Source organism: Camelus dromedarius, chromosome 12 (assembly GCF_036321535.1).
Source record: "Camelus dromedarius isolate mCamDro1 chromosome 12, mCamDro1.pat, whole genome shotgun sequence".
Taxonomy (NCBI): domain Eukaryota; kingdom Metazoa; phylum Chordata; class Mammalia; order Artiodactyla; family Camelidae; genus Camelus; species Camelus dromedarius.
In genome coordinates, this window is record NC_087447.1 from 8,632,033 (window position 1) to 8,650,306 (window position 18,274).

General features: G+C 45.2%; 2 protein-coding genes across 3 annotated transcripts; one reads left to right on the plus strand and one right to left on the minus strand.

Moving 5' to 3' along the window:
• Positions 1-233: 233 nt before the first annotated feature.
• TTC9C (tetratricopeptide repeat domain 9C) lies at positions 234-7,010 on the minus strand. Its single transcript, XM_010983019.3, has 4 exons — positions 6,671-7,010; positions 6,318-6,583; positions 3,086-3,268; positions 234-2,123 (listed from the first exon to the last, which is right to left on the minus strand). The coding sequence occupies exons 2-4, from the start codon at positions 6,553-6,555 to the stop codon at positions 2,029-2,031; spliced, it is 516 nt and encodes a 171-aa protein (XP_010981321.1). The 5' UTR covers positions 6,556-6,583; positions 6,671-7,010; the 3' UTR covers positions 234-2,028.
• A 1,110-nt stretch (positions 7,011-8,120) lies between these two features.
• HNRNPUL2 (heterogeneous nuclear ribonucleoprotein U like 2) lies at positions 8,121-18,032 on the plus strand. 2 transcript variants are annotated; one of them, XM_010983016.3, is made up of 14 exons: positions 8,121-8,851; positions 10,759-10,894; positions 11,192-11,268; positions 11,459-11,598; positions 11,905-11,995; positions 12,082-12,194; positions 12,421-12,684; positions 12,851-12,973; positions 13,347-13,475; positions 14,006-14,174; positions 15,595-15,795; positions 16,854-16,927; positions 17,192-17,299; positions 17,413-18,032. In XM_010983016.3, exons 1-14 carry the CDS (start codon positions 8,311-8,313, stop codon positions 17,491-17,493), a joined length of 2,247 nt encoding a protein of 748 aa, XP_010981318.3. In that variant the 5' UTR covers positions 8,121-8,310; the 3' UTR covers positions 17,494-18,032. The 2 variants fall into 2 exon arrangements, with proteins under 2 accessions (XP_010981318.3, XP_064348315.1); XM_064492245.1 differs by lacking the exons at positions 16,854-16,927; positions 17,413-18,032 and having other exon boundaries at positions 17,192-17,266.
• Positions 18,033-18,274: the final 242 nt, after the last annotated feature.

Sequence of the window (18,274 nt, forward strand, 5' to 3'; positions counted from 1 at the left end):
CAGCCTCATCACCCAGGAACTTCTGAGTACAGAGATTTAGGTACCTCTGGCTGTTTCCTTCAGGATGTGGGCTGGCCAGACCTCTTCCAGACCCACATCTGACTGCTGACTTTTGTCCCCTTTCCTGTTCGTTAACATCTCTGTTAGGAGCTGGCTTTCAAATTAAAGACCAAAGTGTTAAGTCTGACCGCTTTGTTTCTTAGTATCCCTAATAAAAGTGTTAGTGCAATGAATTTCTAAAAAAATTTTTAAACATCAGCTTTATTTTTTTCCTCACTGATGCAGAACATAGCTTACTGTAACATCAAGTCTTTGGGGGAAAAAAAAAGCAGAAAGCAAAACCAGTCCAAAACAAATGTAACACACAACCATGACATAATTTTGTCAACAATCAAGGCTGAGACATTTAAGAAGCTTGGAAAAGGAATAAAATATTCTACTCTTGTTATTCCTATCCTTGGACTTACAAGATTATTTGGTATAAAATCTTTCTGTTGTAAGCTGATGGTTGTATTATTTAAGGGTCTGGGGAGACACAAAGAGGAGATTAGCTCGCTGGGAGAGAGCCATTACTAATAAAGGGAGAAGAGCCCGTGTACAATTGGCAAGACTACGCGTTTTTTTTTTTTTTCTTTCTGATATCTGTCTGTGCTTACTTGATGGCAAATGACACATGCTTATTACCTCCACTCATACAGGGAGAGGCAGTGCTATGTGGTCTCATCCCCTCCGTACAACTCATATACTGTGGACATGACTCATAACAAATGCACAGAATGACAGAGGAGCTCCTAGTTGATGGAGCCTCCTACTGAGCCATGACTGCACCAGATCTGCAGCCTGCACCTGTGCCCAGCAAAGCTTCCAGAAAGTTCTGTCAGTGCTTAAAAGACACTAAGGAAAGAGAACCCTTCCTCATTGTTTCCCTCATTCTGTAAGGAGCTGAGCTCTTGCAAAATACAAGCTGACAGGTAAAGAACACAACTATGCTCCTATTCTGCTTTTATGCTACTGTTCCTAGAAGACCTGGTAATCTGTCTTTCCTATGTTTTTAAAAGAACTGAGCATACTATAGACATGCACCTATTAAAAATTAAAATGTTTACTCGAGTGTTTTTTTTTTTTTTGGCATGAGGGCTTTAAAAGATTATAAAATAAATACTCAAAAGTTTGACTCCAGGAGTTTTAAGATACAAGAGTTTGCTGAAAAAATAAATAAGTAACAATCAGAGTCTGAACAATAGCGAGGACTAGAGATTACCAAGAGAAACAATAGGAACTTTTGTGGGGGGAAAAGGATGTGAATGTATGTGAAACATTACAAAGAAAAAGGAATTAAGTTTAATCAAAATGGTTAATTTCAAATCTTTCATTTTGAGCCATGGCGGGGCCCATTTACAACTGTCTAGTTTTACCAAGAAAAAAAATAAATGCCAGTTTGCAGCCTGTGTAACTTTGGCTTTGGGCATCTGAGGAACTGAAGAAAGAACCTCCTTTCTGCTTATGTTTATTACCATTTTTATCCTCTGCTAGTCTTCTCCTCTGTATATGACTACATCTAACAACGTCTATTATTAAAATTTATTTTAAAAAAAAATTTAGGGGGAGGTAATCAGGTTTATTTATTTATTTATTTTAATGAAGGTACTGGGGATTGAACCCAGGACCTCGTGCATGCTAAGTACATGTTCTACCACTGAGCTATACCTTCCCCCCACCATCATAAAAATCTATGCCCGAGATATGATTAATTCCACCTATAGCTGATGAATGTTTTCTGGTTGTATTTCTCAAGGCAAATGTCCCCAAGAATACAATGTACTGAAAGCCATACAAATACACAAATGGAGAGACAAAAACAGACACAGACTGTATACATGGTAGAGTTTGTGCAGAACTAGAAACAAAACAGAAGTCCACCTGGGTCAGAGGTATGGGGTTAATTTCTCTTGCTGAGGCTCAAGTTTCCCCTCGATGGGTCTTTAGTGGTTCACCTAAGTTCAAGTGGAGGGGTATCTTTCTTCTTTGTTAACCAAACATGCCCAGGTAGAGCTGCTTCTCTTTCCGATGGTAACTGCTGAGTTCCACCTGTGTCAGCTGAAGGTACCGCCGGACGTTGGCATCTTAGAACAGGGCAAAGAAGACAGTTAGAGACAGACCATAGTTGCACCTTGGGGCAGGAGAGGACTGTTAACACACTCTCATTTCTTAAAATCTAAGATCTGCATATATCGCAACTATTCTCTGCAATAGTAAATCTCATTCCTCAACCACTTTGAATTAAAAAAAAATCTCTGTGCAGGGCTGGGCTGGTTGCTAATTTAATGATAAAAAGGAGTTTGAAGAAATAGTTATTGTTACAGCACAGCCTCTAAAGCTACTATACGTGGGTGGCAGCTAATCTGTGTACTTGAAAGTAACAAACATGAACAAATAGCTCATATTTTGTATCTTTATTATCTTCATAATGGCCTTCCCATTCACGTAGAAAGATTTTGCTGAATTGGATGCTTGGGGACCCTCTACTTCAGTAGCTGCTCTAAGCCAGAATGCAAAATGGGAGACAATTTTCAGTACAGAACCACTGACACAGGAATGAGTCTGTCATCCTCATTACAATATCTTTTTGCCTTGGAATCAAGCCTTCTTCTAGGTCAGACCTGGGGTTAGCTGAGCTCAAGGATAAACTGATAGTTAAGCAAAGGCCAGACTCTAGCTGGTGAGCTTGTAGAAGCAAGGATTACCAAGTTCATTCACTGGATTCCAGATCCTATTTCAGTCCTGATCTAGGAACTGAAACGTGAAAAGCAACACTTTAAAAATCTCTTTCACTGGAGGAGGGTGGGAGGGTTATTTCTGGAGGATGTACAATATTGCTTTCCCATGGAGGCAAGAGCACAAGGGTAGGCCGCCTGTTCCTTACATATTTTGTACTTTTTGAATTTTGAACTGTATGAATGTATGATCACCTACTCAAAACATTCAATAAATTGAAAAAGTAAAATGAGATAAAACATTCTCCCACAGGTACCACCGCCGTGGGACCATTTCTTGTACTTAGCACTTCAGTCTCCTTCTTGCTCACCTTTTGGCTGCCTGTTGACAGCAGCCGTGAGGTAGTGCCGAGCCTGGTCATAGTCCTGCAGGTGGAAAAAGGCCACTCCAGCCCGATACAAGGCCTTGGCGTTATCAGGCTGTCGTTCCAGGACTTTCTGACTGTATTCTTTCACCCGTTCATAGTTGACTGGCTCCATCTGCAGGAGACAGGCTAACGGGGCCAAACAGAAGGAAGACAGAAGAGTTCCACTGGCTGACTCAAGACAGCACCAGACATAGGATGTCATCCACAACACTCGCTCATCCAACAATAAATTTAAGTATTGACCATGGGCCAGACATTCTTCTAGCCACTGGGGACAGAGCAGTAATACAAGCTTTATATACCTTACATTTTACTTTAGTATCTACCAAACACATACTCCGTACCTAGTGTGGGCTAGGCCCAGTTATAAAACATGATAGGAACATACTTTAAGATTTACTTAAAACTCTTCATTGCATCTCTTCTACCCAAGGCTCTCTGTCTTGAAATCTCCCATTTCACCACAATTCTTACCCTGCTGCTTTGTGAACAATGGTTGCCATTAATTGTGTGAGGAAATAGTAACTGCTGTGCTATGTGCTTGTTTAATCTTCTCATCCACCCCATGAAATCAGTGTGTGTTATCTCCATTTGTGGATGAAGAACTCAAGGCTCAGAGAGGTAAAGTAACTCACCCAAGACCCTACAGCTTCTAGGGGGAGGGTAAGCTCAGCGGTAGAGTGCATGCTTAGCATACACAGGGTTCTGGGTTCAATCCCCAGTACCTCCACTAAAAAATACATAAAATATACTTAATTACCTGCCCCGCCCCCTCAAAAGATCCCACAACTTCTGGGTGGAATGAGCAAGGAATATGAACCAAGGACTCTCTAACTCAAAAATCATCCTCAGGGATGATATATTACTTCACTGTTTCCTTGAATGAAAGAGTGGGACCTCAAAAGACAAAACCTGTTTAGGAGGCAATGTTCAGGTCAATGTTCTGCCTTTCTACAACTAAGAAGGGAAATGGGTTCCCTGTTTCATAACTGTGGAAATTAAACACAGTATTATTAAGCCATGGTGCTGAGGAGGGAGAGTCAGGGCTGATGATTGCATCCCTTCTACAACATCCCCACCAAGTGGCCACATGGTTTATACTCAGGTATTTCCCGTGTTCAACTAACCCATCACTGTAGCTTCTTCATTCATTCAGTCATTCAACAACTAGTTGTGGAGAACTAACCACATGCTGGGCAGGGCTAGGAGTAGGGGATAAAAGGAACAAGACAGACATCTTGATGAGTAAATAGAGCTAGTCCCTAGGTAGGATGAATATGCTAAAAAAATCATTTATTTATTAATGCTTTAAGGAAAATAGAGCTGTGCTGGGAAAGAGGGTGAATGAGGTCAGAGTGATGCTTGATTACAGAAGGCCTCCCTGAGAAGGTGACTTTGGGGCCAAGATCTGACTGACAAGGATCATTCAAGGGATGGGGCATTCCAGCTGACAGAAGTCAGGCTACAAGGTGGACACGTGCTTTGGGAATTCAACCTCTGAGGAGCCAGATCATGTCAGGCTGGGCAGATGAGGGTCAGAGTTTGAATAGTTTCCTAAGTGTAATGAAATGCCATTGGAGGGCTTGACAGTGACAAGATCTGATTTTCTTATTTGTAAAATGGGAACAATCATAACTACCTTGCAGAATTTTTATAAAGATGAGAGATACCATAAATAAAATGCCCGATATGTTCTAGGCACTCAGTGAGTGAAAACTGTTAATTCAGTGAGTCTTTATGGGGCATCTATCAGGTACCCCCAAGTGGAGGCTCTACAGATGGCTAAGCCATAGTCTCTGCCTTCATGTCTACGTTATAGCCAAGATATTTGTAAGTACCAACTCTAAAACATCTCATTTTCTTGCTTTCTAGTCAATTCCCAAATCTGTAACCTAACAAGGTACAGTTCACTAATAAGGTACAGTTTTCTGCAATAAGAATTTAAGCACTTGCAGTGAAGATTGCCCAGGTTTAATTTGAGTTCCACCACTTACTAGCCGTTTCCTTAAATCTACCTCAAAGGATTGTTGTGACATTTAAACATATTTATATATGTGCGTAAAGGGCTTAAACAATGTCTGCCAGTGGCATTTCATAAATGTCACCTTAATGAGCCTTCCCTGACCACTAGCTAAATTCTATGCCTGTGGCATGCACTATACCCAGTTTCTGCTTTGTTCTTTTCCAGGTGACTTATCATCTTCTAGTATATGTTCCTCTTTTATTAATTGCCCATCTCCCTTGAATATATGTTCCATGAAAGCAGGGATCTTTATCTGTTTTATTATACTGAAGAATCCTCAGTACCCAATAAATAATTGTTGGATGAACTGAAATATTAGCTACTATAATTACTGTTATTGTTAGTTGAGTCTAAGAGTAGCACTAGACACATACTGTAAAAAAAAATATTTTCACCAAATCATAGCTGATGAGTGTTGTAATAAAAAAAATTAAACAACTATTACAAAATTTAAAAACTAATAATTTCTATGGCCTCAACTGGGACCATTAGAATATTTTAATATATTTCAAAATAATTTCATTAGCTCTATAGTTATTTTGCCTGCCATAGAACAGACCTAAGAAGTCTCCTTTCTTCTAGCAGATTAATCCTAGTGATCCTAACTCTGGAATCCATCTCTTCACTCAAGGCCAGCTGGAGATGGAAGATACTAGTTATCATCTAGCTGATATGAAGGAGGAAAATGAGGAAAATTTATCCAAAACATCTAAGATGGATGACTTACACCACCACCTAAAGCAAGTGCCTTCTTTCCTATATTTTAAATACTAAAGAAACAACGCCGTAAACATTGGTTCAGTATTTTCTCTATAGCGTGCAAAATCCCTATACCTATCAGCACCACCCAGGAGTTTGTCAGAAATGCAAATCGGTAACCCCACCCCATTCCCCCCCAACACATACACCTCAGACCTATTAAATCGGAATCGTGGGGATGGGGCTCCGTAAGTTGTGTTTAACAAACTCTCCAAGTCTGAGAAGCACCGCTCTATAGAAACTGAACTAGAGCCCTACAGATTGAAAACATATTTCAATTCATGGCAGATAACTAGATGACAGCAGAAAAGCACGTCAAGCATTTCCCCCAAGGTTCTCAGATTTTCATGTGCCTGCCTTGGCACTCTTCTCATCCTTTAGCCCTGTTCTTACCAGCTAGGTTGTTGTAGCAGTCTGTCTGGGTGGTATGCAGTATGTTTTCTTGTTCAGGTGTAAGGGCCGGGCCCTGAGGTCCTAGGTTGGGTATCGGGGAGGGCAGAGTTGGATCCAGACCCCGCAGCTGAAGCAGCGCTCGATGGTATCTACTCACTGCATCTCGGTACTTCCCCTCCCGGTAACGTTGGTTTCCTTTCTCCTTGTACAGCTGAGCCTCCTGCAGACGCTTCTCCATAACTCTGTCGCCCGATGTTCTTGCAGAACTGGACAGTGAAAAGAGCAACTGAAGCTCTGGGGATAGGAGTGAAATAACTGATGTTGGTAGGTGACGTAAAAATGCAGGAAATTACCCTTCTCCAGGAGGCCTCCCAGGGAATGAGATTTGCTTGATTCTACTACAGCCCTTTTCTCTCTTCTCTGCAGTTATTTTTTTCAATCTCTAGAAGTGCAGGAAACTAATCAAGGAGAAGGTGTGGAAATAGAGCCAGAGATCGATCGACTTCCTAAATAGGCGATTCTAGGGTGAGGAGACTCCATGAAAAAGCGAAGGCCGTTCTAAGGAATTGTGGCAGGCGTGCGAACGCCGGCGGAATCTGCTTCCTCCTTGCCTTGGGACACACCTCTCTGACCTGGAAGTGGAAGGGAGTAGGCGGGGACAGATGCTAAAAGAGGTCTAGAGGGCTGGCCGGCCTCCATCTCAGCTCTTTGTCTGCACTTAATTCAACCAGCATTTGTTGACCTCTGGGCCAGTAGTTGGGGAGCCGAGATGAGTGCGGTCCGTGCACCCCAACCACAAGCCGAGAGTGACACGGCCGCAGCGCCTCTCGGCTGCAAGTCCCCTACGCTCCGCGGCCAGTCCCTCATCCCCTGCAAATGGCCAAGCCCGCAGTCTCCCCGCTGGGTTTCGGTTTACGAGCCAGGAGCACACAGAGGACATGATCCGGTCTCCGGACAGTTTGGTGTCTAAAGGGTCGCGCCTATGGGCGACGCCGCCCAATCAGAAGCGGCCTCGGAAAAGTAATCCCGCAGAAACGACCCCGCCTCGCCAGCCTCCACAGCGCACCAACCCGGAAAAAAAAACCGGGAAAAAAAAAAATCCCCAGGCACCTTCGCCAATTGAAAAAAACAAAATCCGAGAGATCACGGATGACCAATCAGAGCTGCAGATGACGATTCAAGTTGGCCAATAAGGCGAGGTCAGGGGGCCTGTTGCTGGGTAGAAGTTGGAAGGATTGAGGGAAAAGTAGGGCCAGGGGTTACTGTATGCCTTGGTTTTGGAAATCCCTTTTGTTGACTAAACAGAAAGACAATTGCTAGTAGGCGTTCATGTTGTAAGAGTTCCCTGCTTCCCTTCTGGCTTTTTTTCTTTCTGTCTCAGGTGGTTGCACGTATAGACAGTAGGGAACAGAGACTAGCGAGCAAGCCCTACGACGACAGCGCGATCGGGTCAGACGGGAGTAAAGCTGGTGACGGGGTGGGAGGGGCGTGTGGCGAGGGAGCTGCGGGCGGCTGCGCGGAGCCCCGGGCTGGAAGTACGGAGGGACGGGTGAGCACACGCCTCGGTGCTACGAGGCACTTGAGCCGAAGCCAGCCTTTCCCGTCTCCGGCTCCGGTGCGGCTGCGCCGTGAAGCTACCGGCGGCGATTGGCCCAGGGGGTGAGAGGGGGCGGGAGGTAAAGGGAGGGAAGTCTGTCGTCCTCGGCGCGCGCCCGCCCGCCACAGGGGAACCGAGGGCGCTGGAAGGGAAGCAGCTCCCCGCTGCGTTGTTTGGGCCGAAAAGGGGAGGGAGGAGCGGGGAGAAACAAACACTACGTAGCGGAGGCTGCGCGCGGCCCTCACTGCCTGCGTGCGTACGTGCGTGCGCTCGCTCGCGCGGGCTCAGTGCTGGCGCGTGAGGCGGAGGCGGGCGGCGGCGGCGCCTGCGCGGTCGGGCTCGGTCGACGGTTCGCAGGGGAGGAGGCGGCGGGAGGCGGAGGAGGCGGCGGCGGCGATGGAGGTGAAGCGGCTGAAAGTGACCGAGCTGCGGTCGGAGCTGCAGCGGCGGGGCCTGGACTCACGCGGCCTCAAGGTGGATCTGGCGCAGCGGCTGCAGGAGGCGCTGGACGCCGAGATGCTCGAGGACGAGGCCGGCGGTGGCGGGGCCGGGCCCGGCGGGGCCTGCAAGGCGGAGCCTCGGCCTGTGGCCGCGTCGGGCGGCGGCCCGGGAGGGGACGAGGAGGAGGACGAAGAGGAGGAGGAGGAGGACGAGGAGGCGCTGCTTGAGGACGAAGACGAAGAGCCACCTCTTGCTCAGGCCTCGGGCCAGGCCGCGCAGCCGCCACCGGAGCCCCCGGAGGCGGCAGCCATGGAGGCCGCGGCCGAGCCTGATGCTTCCGAGAAACCCGCGGAGGAGGCCACGGCCGGGTCAGGTGGGGTAAATGGTGGCGAAGAGCAGGGCACCGGCAAAGGGGAGGAAGATGAGCCGGAGGAGCGCAGCGGGGACGAGACGCCGGGATCCGAGGCGCCGGCTGACAAGGCCGCAGAGGAACAGGGTGAGGAGCTGGCAGCGGAGCCCGGCTCCAACCTGCCGAGTGCGCCCCGACCCAGCACTGAGCCTTGCACAGCGGGGTCCGATTCCCCTCGCCGATTGGTGGGACTCGCCAGGGGAGGTGGCTTTTATTCTCTACCCACCTTTCGGGGGGAGTTGGCCACTTCTGGTGGCCCCACTCTGCAGGAGGGAGGTTCCTGCCTAACTTGGTTGCTTGGTGGTAGTGGATGGAAGTAAGCGGTTTTGCATGAGAACTGCTTACGAGCTACCTGTGGAGCAGCCTCCCGCGGTGCTGGTTATCTTTTCCTAAACCGGGAATCCGCTGAGGAATTGTTGATTACACGGACAGCCAGACCGATTGTTGGAGGTTTCGGCCTTTGGGCTACCTGACTATTGACTTTTTTCGCTGTAAAAATATTAAGCAATAATAGAATTTCGTCAAGGTTCGCTCCATCAAAAGCACATTACTAGAGTTTGAGCCACACAGAAAGTCTGGAAATCTAACTTCGCTCCTGCTTCAGCAGCCTGTGGTGCGAAGGTGTCAAGTTTAATAGTTAACTGCAGAAGAGAAAATCTTAATCTAGAGCATTTAGAATAAATTAGTTAACGTTACTTGGCTAGGAGTTTTACCTTGCCAGAATTTTTAATGATTAAATTTTAATCTTCCATCTGAGTGGATGGATGGGCAAATTTGTGTATTTGTTGGACACTTAGGTGGCCTTTTACATTTCAGGTCCCTGACTTCCTGAATTGAAATGATTGGGCTGTTGGTGGGCCCATTGAGTAACCTTGTGGAAGAGAACATATAGTTACCCCAGGGAGTTAGTGACCTTGCTCTCTTCCTTTGAAGTGATTGGATGGTTAGAACTGATGCATAACTGTCTGTCAGAGTAGGAAGGAAAACCAGAGCTGCTTCCAATTCTTACTATGAAGTGACCTGCCTAAATTCCTTTTATAATACATTTTTTAAGTTGCTATTTGCTCTGATGGTATAATTGGAACTCATTCTACAACAGTCACACGCAACTTGCAGATCGTTTGCCCTATGTCCTGAAACAAAAATGCCATTACATAACCTTTGACTTAATGTGTACCCCAAATAGCAGATAAAAAAAGGTTGAGAGATAAAGGACTTCTTTAAATAAGTTATTAAAAACCTTAGTGTTGCAAACCACAAAATGCAAGGAAAAATTCAGGGTTTTTTTTTCCCTCTTGTAAAGAATGTTGCTAAATATATGACAACATCTTTCTGCCCCAAATTACGTGCAGTAAAGATGCAGTATTATTTATGGGTCTTTTGTGACTTAATGGTTTGCTCTTGCAAGTTTCACTAAAAATGCATGATAAAAATTCAGCTCTGTATATGCACCTGAGTCCATTTGCAATGTAAGTAAAGACGTGGTTGGTTGTGGGGTTTAAAGCTGGAAAGGCAAATTCTTCAATAAAGAAAAAAAAAAGTTGAGGCTTCTGTAACAGGAAGCTGTGGAAGAGTGTTAGAAAATATGTACATTTTGTCTAGTTTAAATCCAGATCTACAGTCAAGAATCAAAATTAACCTATGAAGTCTTTAAAAGACTTATGGAATATTTCTTTTATGTCATACTGGTGGGAAAATCTGCAAGTTTGACCTGATTTAAGCAGATAAATTTAGAATGCAAAAATTACCCGGTTTTTATCTACTGCTTGGCTGTAATTAGCCTATACTGTCCCCTTTTTTAAAAAATAAGATAAAATCCCAACCAATGACAGGAAGATGATCTTTGGAAATAAAACATTCTGTGGATGCTCTGGGAATAACCTGGCTCTTCTGATTAGACAGATGTCCAGGTCCCCCTTTAGTTTCTGTTGGCTCTGAGCTTATTCTACACTCCAGTATGAAAACTGCTGATTTTCTTTCCCTCCTTTTTGTAGGAGATGACCAAGATAGTGAAAAGTCAAAACCAGCAGGCTCAGATGGTGAGCGGCGGGGGGTAAAGAGACAGCGGGATGAGAAGGATGAACATGGCCGAGCTTACTATGAATTCCGAGAGGAGGCTTACCACAGCCGGTGAGGGAAACAGTCCCTTTCATTGAAGGGAGTGTCTGCTCTGATTTTGGTATACCTGATGCTGACTGGAGAGTCTGGAAAGAGGGGTGGATTAAAAATGGAATAGGTTTTTATAGGCCTAAGTTTCAGATTGAATCTACCCTGAAAGCTCCCGTTGCCCTTTTCTCTTTTGTTGAAAGAAGCCGTCTGCTGGAATTTTATATTCACTGATAGTTTAAACAAAAGTGATGCCATGCAGATATCCCTCAAATTAGAGGATTTGGTTACATTGTATATGCTTTTCTCTCATGTGTATAGCTCAAAGTCTCCACCACCCCCTGAAGAAGAAGCAAAAGATGAGGAGGAGGATCAGACTCTTGTGAACCTGGACACATGTATGTATAAGGCAGACAGGTTGGAGTTTCTAGCCAATCAGAAGTGATTTTAGAGATTAAAACTTAATGGCCTGCAATTTTTAAGAGATTTAGACTTTGTATCCATTCTTGGCTACTGGGTATATTTGTGTTGTGTTGGTGACTTCAAGTGTTGGGCATTGGAGTAAACAGATTGCTTCTTTCTTAACAGATACCTCGGATCTCCATTTTCAAGTGAGCAAAGACCGCTATGGAGGGCAGCCCCTTTTCTCAGAGAAGTTCCCTACCCTTTGGTCTGGGGCAAGAAGTACTTATGGAGTGACAAAGGGGAAGGTCTGCTTTGAGGCCAAGGTAGTATACACAGCTCATTAAGACCGTTCATTTATTAAGTTAGTCATTAAACTACTACATACTGGACTTGTGCCCACCAGTATTTTATTAGTGCAGAAAAAGGCACCATGCTTTAACGAAAACCTTAGCTCTAGTAACGAAGAAATTGACCCCCATGGCTTTGGTTTAAGTACATTGACAGTTGTGTTTCTGATGTTGAGGCATGATGGTTGTCATGTTTGGTTTATATCGAAATCGTGTCTTTCTAACTCAGACTTTGCTCCAGTTGGTCAGGGTATCTGAAAGTTCCTTTTCTGACTTGGCCAGGTAACCCAGAATCTCCCAATGAAAGAAGGCTGCACAGAGGTTTCTCTCCTTCGAGTTGGATGGTCTGTTGATTTTTCCCATCCTCAACTTGGTAAAGTTATTTTAACTTAATCATTTCAGTGTTTGGTACTCCGCAGAAGGTTTGGGTGAAGGTAACTAATCTGCTGACTGTTTTAGGTGAGGATGAATTCTCTTATGGTTTTGATGGACGAGGACTCAAGGCAGAGAGTGGGCAGTTTGAGGAATTTGGCCAGACTTTTGGGGAGAATGATGTCATTGGCTGCTTTGCTGTAAGTGCTCCTGAAAAGTTATGGGTTTGTAGCAAGGAGGGCACTGGGAGTTCAATTTGCTTCCCATCAACTGCTGTCTTTTTTGTATTTGATGCATTGCTTGCATAGTTGTGCAGCAGAGTTTTGTTTTTTTTTTTTTTTTAAGAAAGAAAAAGATTAAATTGTAAGATTTAATCAGCCTCAAACCCTGTATGCCCATAAATGCTCTTATCTTTTGTCACTGTAGAATTTTGAGGCAGAAGAAGTAGAACTTTCCTTTTCCAAGAATGGAGAAGACCTAGGTGTGGCATTCCGTATCAACAAGGAATCCCTGGCAGACCGGGCCCTCCTACCCCATGTCCTCTGCAAAAATTGTGTTGTAGAATTAAATTTTGGTCAGAAGGAGGAGCCCTTCTTCCCACCACCAGACGAGTTTGTGTTCATCCATGCTGTGCCTGTTGAGGAGCGTGTGCGCACTGTGGTCCCTCCCAAGACCCTAGAGGAATGTGAGGTATGCTAGACAGTATGCCGAAATTTGGTGCTCATTGTTGGAATAGTGGGTGGGTAGCTTTTCTTCTCAAAGCTTTATCCAACTTGGTCATGGGAGGATATTCTTAAATTGGGCTTTATAAACGTGACCCTCACTCATTTTTCATAGCAATTCTGTTTACTTGCAGGTGATTCTGATGGTGGGATTGCCTGGATCTGGAAAGACCCAGTGGGCACTGAAATACGCAAAGGAAAACCCTGAGAAAAGATACAATGTCCTGGGAGCTGAGACTGTGCTCAATCAAATGAGGGTGAGTTTCTGGTAGAAGTTAGTCAGCTGTGGTATTTGCTCTTGAGGTTCCAAGAAACTCATAGTCTTTTCCCAGTGGTATTGGTCTTTCAAATGTCTGAGAACCAGGGCCCCACAAATAAAGAAATGATTTTGTAGTATGTATGGAAGGTAGAGTTTTTTCCCTTTGCTGTGTTGTCAGACTTCCGAAAGCTGATAAAATCTGGAATATGTCCGGATTGAGACTGGAAATGACTCCTGTAGGAAGTGGACAACACTCACAGCAGTGAGGAATGGCAGTGAGCTGATGTGGTGGCATTTTGTGGAATTTACGAATGACTCCTGGGCTTTGACTGCATAAATTCTTGTGTTTCTCTTCCTCTCGAATTTATCAGATGAAGGGGCTCGAGGAGCCAGAGATGGACCCCAAAAGCCGAGACCTTTTAGTTCAGCAAGCCTCCCAGTGCCTTAGTAAGCTGGTCCAGATTGCTTCCCGGACAAAGAGGAACTTCATTCTTGATCAGGTATTGTTTAAACATTCAAAAGAAACCTAATTTAACAGATGGTCCAAGATGAAAAATTTGGTAACCATTTAATCTGATAAAATCGCTCGGAATCAAAATAGGGTGCTTATGTAGAGAAAGACTAAATTGAGGAATAGAATCAGGTTACCTGATTATGACCCAAGTGGTTGTGTATTATGGTTGTAATGTTTTTTTGAACTCAGAGATACAGCACTTAGTGTGTTTATCAGAGAGTATGTGGATCCAGATTATAAAACATACTGGAGGCAATGAAAGAATGTTGGAGTTCATTTGGATTCATGGTTCCACCACTTACTAGGTTTGTGACCTTGGACAAGTCTTGGCCTGTCTGAGTCTCAGTTTTCAAGTTGTGCAAAATAGGATAACAAGTAGATTTTTAAAGAATTAAAAGAGATTGTGTAAATAAGACCCTGAATCTGGTGGCCTCACTTGTAGAAGGTGCTCAATAAATGTTGGTTGAATTTGAGTTTAATTTTTATTCCTAAAACATCTGTTCCTCCTGTCCCTAGTGTAATGTGTACAACTCTGGCCAACGGCGGAAGCTATTGCTGTTCAAGACTTTCTCTCGGAAAGTGGTGGTGGTTGTCCCAAATGAGGAGGATTGGAAGAAGAGGCTGGAGTTGAGGAAGGAAGTGGAGGGAGATGATGTGCCTGAGTCTATAATGCTGGAGATGAAAGGTGGGCTAAGTTGTACAGGTTCGGGATCCTGTCCTTGGTCAGTGCACCCCTTACTAGGGCCTCTTAGCACCTGGAGTGAATCTCCACATCTAAAGTATAAATCTGAGGAGTCAATTAATAGGTGTGATCACTTATAGATTAATGAAGGAGCAGAGTGAACGGAGAAGCAATAACCCCTTGACTCATTCTGATAAAATACAAAAAGGGAAATGGTGATAGACCACAGAATGATTAAAACTCAGGGTGGAGGCTTCAATGAGTCAGTCATTTATTTAGTGAGTACTTGGGGTGTCTCCATTTGTCCAGTACTGCTGTAGACGTAGGGAAATAGTAAATGAAATGGAGCTCTGCCTTCATTGAATTTGTATTCTGGAGGTGGGAGATTCTTGTGGTTCAAATTAAAATACAGTGGTGGTTGGAGTGAATGATCTCATCAGTTTACTTTGAATTCTAGTATCACATTAGGCTTGTTTTTGATTTTGCTGTTTGTTTCGGTTTTTGGTATGTGCAATACAAAGCCTTACAGCAAGGTCCCTAGAAGGTGAAACTAACTATCTGGATCCAGTTTCCTGCTGCTCACCTCAGAGTTTTGATTTTTCCCCTTGCTGCCTTCAGCTCCTGGCATCCTACCTGTCCTATCAACTACCAGCTCTTGGAATTCTGATAACACCCAGGCACGGGAGCTTGTTACACGTCTAAGAGCCAGAGTCTCCAAGTTTATGCAGAATTAACTGTGCCAGTCCATAACTGATACTCAGACAGTTGGAGGAATTAAGTTCGGTTTTGTAAAAATGAGCTCTAACTGATTCATCTAAGAATCAGGAGACCCTCACTGAACTGAATTCCAGTGGGACTCAGCCTCTGAACTTAGTGTCTAGACTGGCGAATGTGCTGGCCCATCATACGCATGTGGTAAATGAGACCCTGTACTCTTGTTTTCTGTTCTCCTTGTAAAGATGAGTACGTGCCTTTAGGCCTGGGTCAGTTTCTCTTTGAGTCTCTCTTTTTTACCTTTAATGGGGGTACTGGGGACTGAACCCAGGACCTCATGCATGCTAAGCATGTGCTCTACCACAGAGTTATACCCTCCTCCCTCATTAAGTCTCTTTTAAAAGTGTATTTGTTAGCATCTTATTTAACCAACACCAAAGTTTCTCAGTTACTTTTAGCCTCTGACTGCCTGTTTCTGTCCTGATAAGAAACCTTAACTCAGTTCACTTTTAATTTATTATGGATCACTTGAGAACTTGTAAATCTACAGTTTGCAGATAGCCGTCTGTCTAAGGCTGCTACAGTTTGGGGAAGACCTATAGAGTGAACCCAGCATGTGTTTGTATTCTTCCTGCAGTGGACTTTTCATAATGAGATCTTACCCATCCATGTACTTGGAGGCCCACAAGCTTCTCTCTCACTCTTACAGCCAACTTCTCTCTGCCTGAAAAATGCGACTATATGGATGAGGTGACATACGGGGAGCTGGAGAAGGAGGAAGCTCAGCCCATTGTCACTAAGTACAAGGAGGAGGCAAGGAAGCTGCTGCCCCCCTCGGAGAAGCGGACAAACCGCCGAAACAATCGAAACAAGCGCAACCGGCAGAACCGAAGCCGAGGCCAAGGCTATGGTGAGTCCTGGAGCGCTGCCAGCCCCAGCCTCAGTCTGTTCTTTGTGCTGAGTGCCCAGCCCCACAAGCACAGGCCAGGCCGACCATGTCCAGTCACTGGCAGTAAGGAAGTCCCTGCTTTACAGAGCTCATGTCTTCCTGTGTACTCTACCGCCTGCTTCTGGTGCTTTTCCCATCACCCTTCAACCGAAGGTAGTTATTTTTCAACAGAAGTCTTTGTTTCCTTGAAAAGCAATGCTTGAGTCTTCTCATTTGCCTAGTTTTCACTTTTACATACGGATTCCCCCTTCACTATTGTAGTTTATTTGAAGGACTTCTGCAGTGCAGTCAGGGCCTCATCTTAAGTTTTCTTGTCTTGTTTTGTCTATTGGATCATCCCAACTGTATTGACCAGAAAGCGAATGCATTATTCAGTAATTTTTTAGATTACAAAGTAACTTAGGCTATTAATGGAATTATTTTCCATCCTGAATGTCTAGTTTGCCAGTTAACACCCCCAACCCCAGTGTGCATTCACTGCCCATTAAAAATGTGTGTGTGTGTGTGTGTGTGTGTGTGTGTGTGTGTGTTATTATAAGTCTAAGTCTACAAAATTTTGAGTGCCTGCTATGTGTTAGGCACTGGGAATACCAGCAGTTCCTCCCCTGGAAGAGCTCATCACTTAGACTGGGCTCATTTGTCTAAGACGGTGGGTCTGGGTTATATGCTGTCCAAGATCCCTTCCAGGGCTGAAGGTCTGTGACTTTACGAATGGCAGTTTTTACTCCTGTTTCTGACTCTGCCATGTATCCTTTAGCCATGTTAAATGTTTTGCAGGAATTGGGGAGCTTCAGAAGCAAGGTGGCTTGGTTTTCTTGTGTCTCTATTCCTCTGCCCTCCCCTCTCAGACTTTTTAAAAGATCCTGGCTGGTGCTTTAATTAACATTGTGTAAGCCTGACAGAAGCAGGCCTCCTATTCCCTCAGAATTGCCTTTGGCTCCGACTTTTTGATTTCCACTCAGATGTGGAGCCAGGACCCCACGCCAGCTGTCTGAGCGCGCTCTCCATTTCTCTTCCAGTGGGCGGGCAGCGCCGAGGCTACGACAACCGGGCCTACGGGCAGCAGTACTGGGGGCAGTCTGGAAACAGAGGGGTGAGTGCAGCTCTCCTTCTGCTCCTCCCTCTGGGCCGTGATAGCCATTCCTATTGGCTTGGGGGAGCAGAGTGGTTTGGGCTGTTTTCTCAGGGCTTAGGGTTTTGCCCATTTCATTTATTCCTCTGAAGAATTTATCATGGGAAGATTAAGCCTGTTTATGATATGAAGCTAAGATGTGTCTCGTTTAAGATGGGGGATAGCAGTGGATTCTGATGCTGAAAACCCCATAAATCCTCACCCCTTCTCTTTCTCCTTTCTCAGGGTTACCGTAATTTCTACGATCGATACAGGGGAGACTATGATCGATATTATGGGCGAGATTATGACTACAACAGATACAGAGACTATTACAGACAGTACAATCGGGATGTAAGTATCACCTGGGGATAGCGAGGCAAGGGGGGCAGGACCGGAGGAGTGCGGGTCATGCCTCTCCTCGACCAGCTGTGGCTCCGAGTGACGGGGTTTCCCCTCTCTTCTAGTGGCCGAATTACTACTACCACCACCCCCAGGACAGAGACCGATACTACAGGAACTACTACGGTTACCAAGGGTATCGGTGAAGCCCCTGCCATTGTCGCCTGTCAGCCATGAAGCTGAATCTCTGGGGGTGCTAAGCACCCCCCCAAAACACAACCAAGGAAAACAGGGGCTGTCGGGGTGGGGCTGAGCTGCCGGGGAGGGGCGGTGGGGGGAGGGTGCGCAAGCAGGGGTGGGGGAGGGGGGAGGCGGAAACAACGAAACTGTACATTTTTTTTAAAGTTTGTTGAAAAGAATATTGTCTTATTCTATAAAACATTTCAAACCTAGTTAGATATTTGTAATCAAAAAACATTTGCGCAGAAAGCAGCACTTAGGGCTGCCTGTCCTATACCCTGCAGTCAGCCAGGAAAAGAACTGAAAATGTCACCCTTCTGACTTTGTAAGGCAGCTGGACTGGCAGCCGAGTGAGGGAGAGTGATGGTGAGGTGGTCGGAGAGGGCGGGGAAGGAAGCTGTGAGGGCACTCTCCATAGCAGGCAGGAGTGGGGATGGAGGGAGAGCTTGTGACTGGGGCAGTGACAATAAACGATTGGCTCTTATCAATCACTTGCACCAACTAACCGTTTGTATTTTCTTTACTGACCTTTCCCTCTTGGGATAAGTGGTCTGGTGGGCTGGGAGGCCATAGTGTCCCTGTCTCCACGTTCCGTGCCTTTGTGCTGTTTGGCTGAGGCATGGATACTGCCACCTGGGTGGTTCTGTTATATAGAATCCCAGGCCAGGGAGGCACAGGGACTGTCCCTGATTGCAGAGCAGAACAGCTTGCAGCCAGTTAATGGATTTCCATAAAATCTTGGGGAAG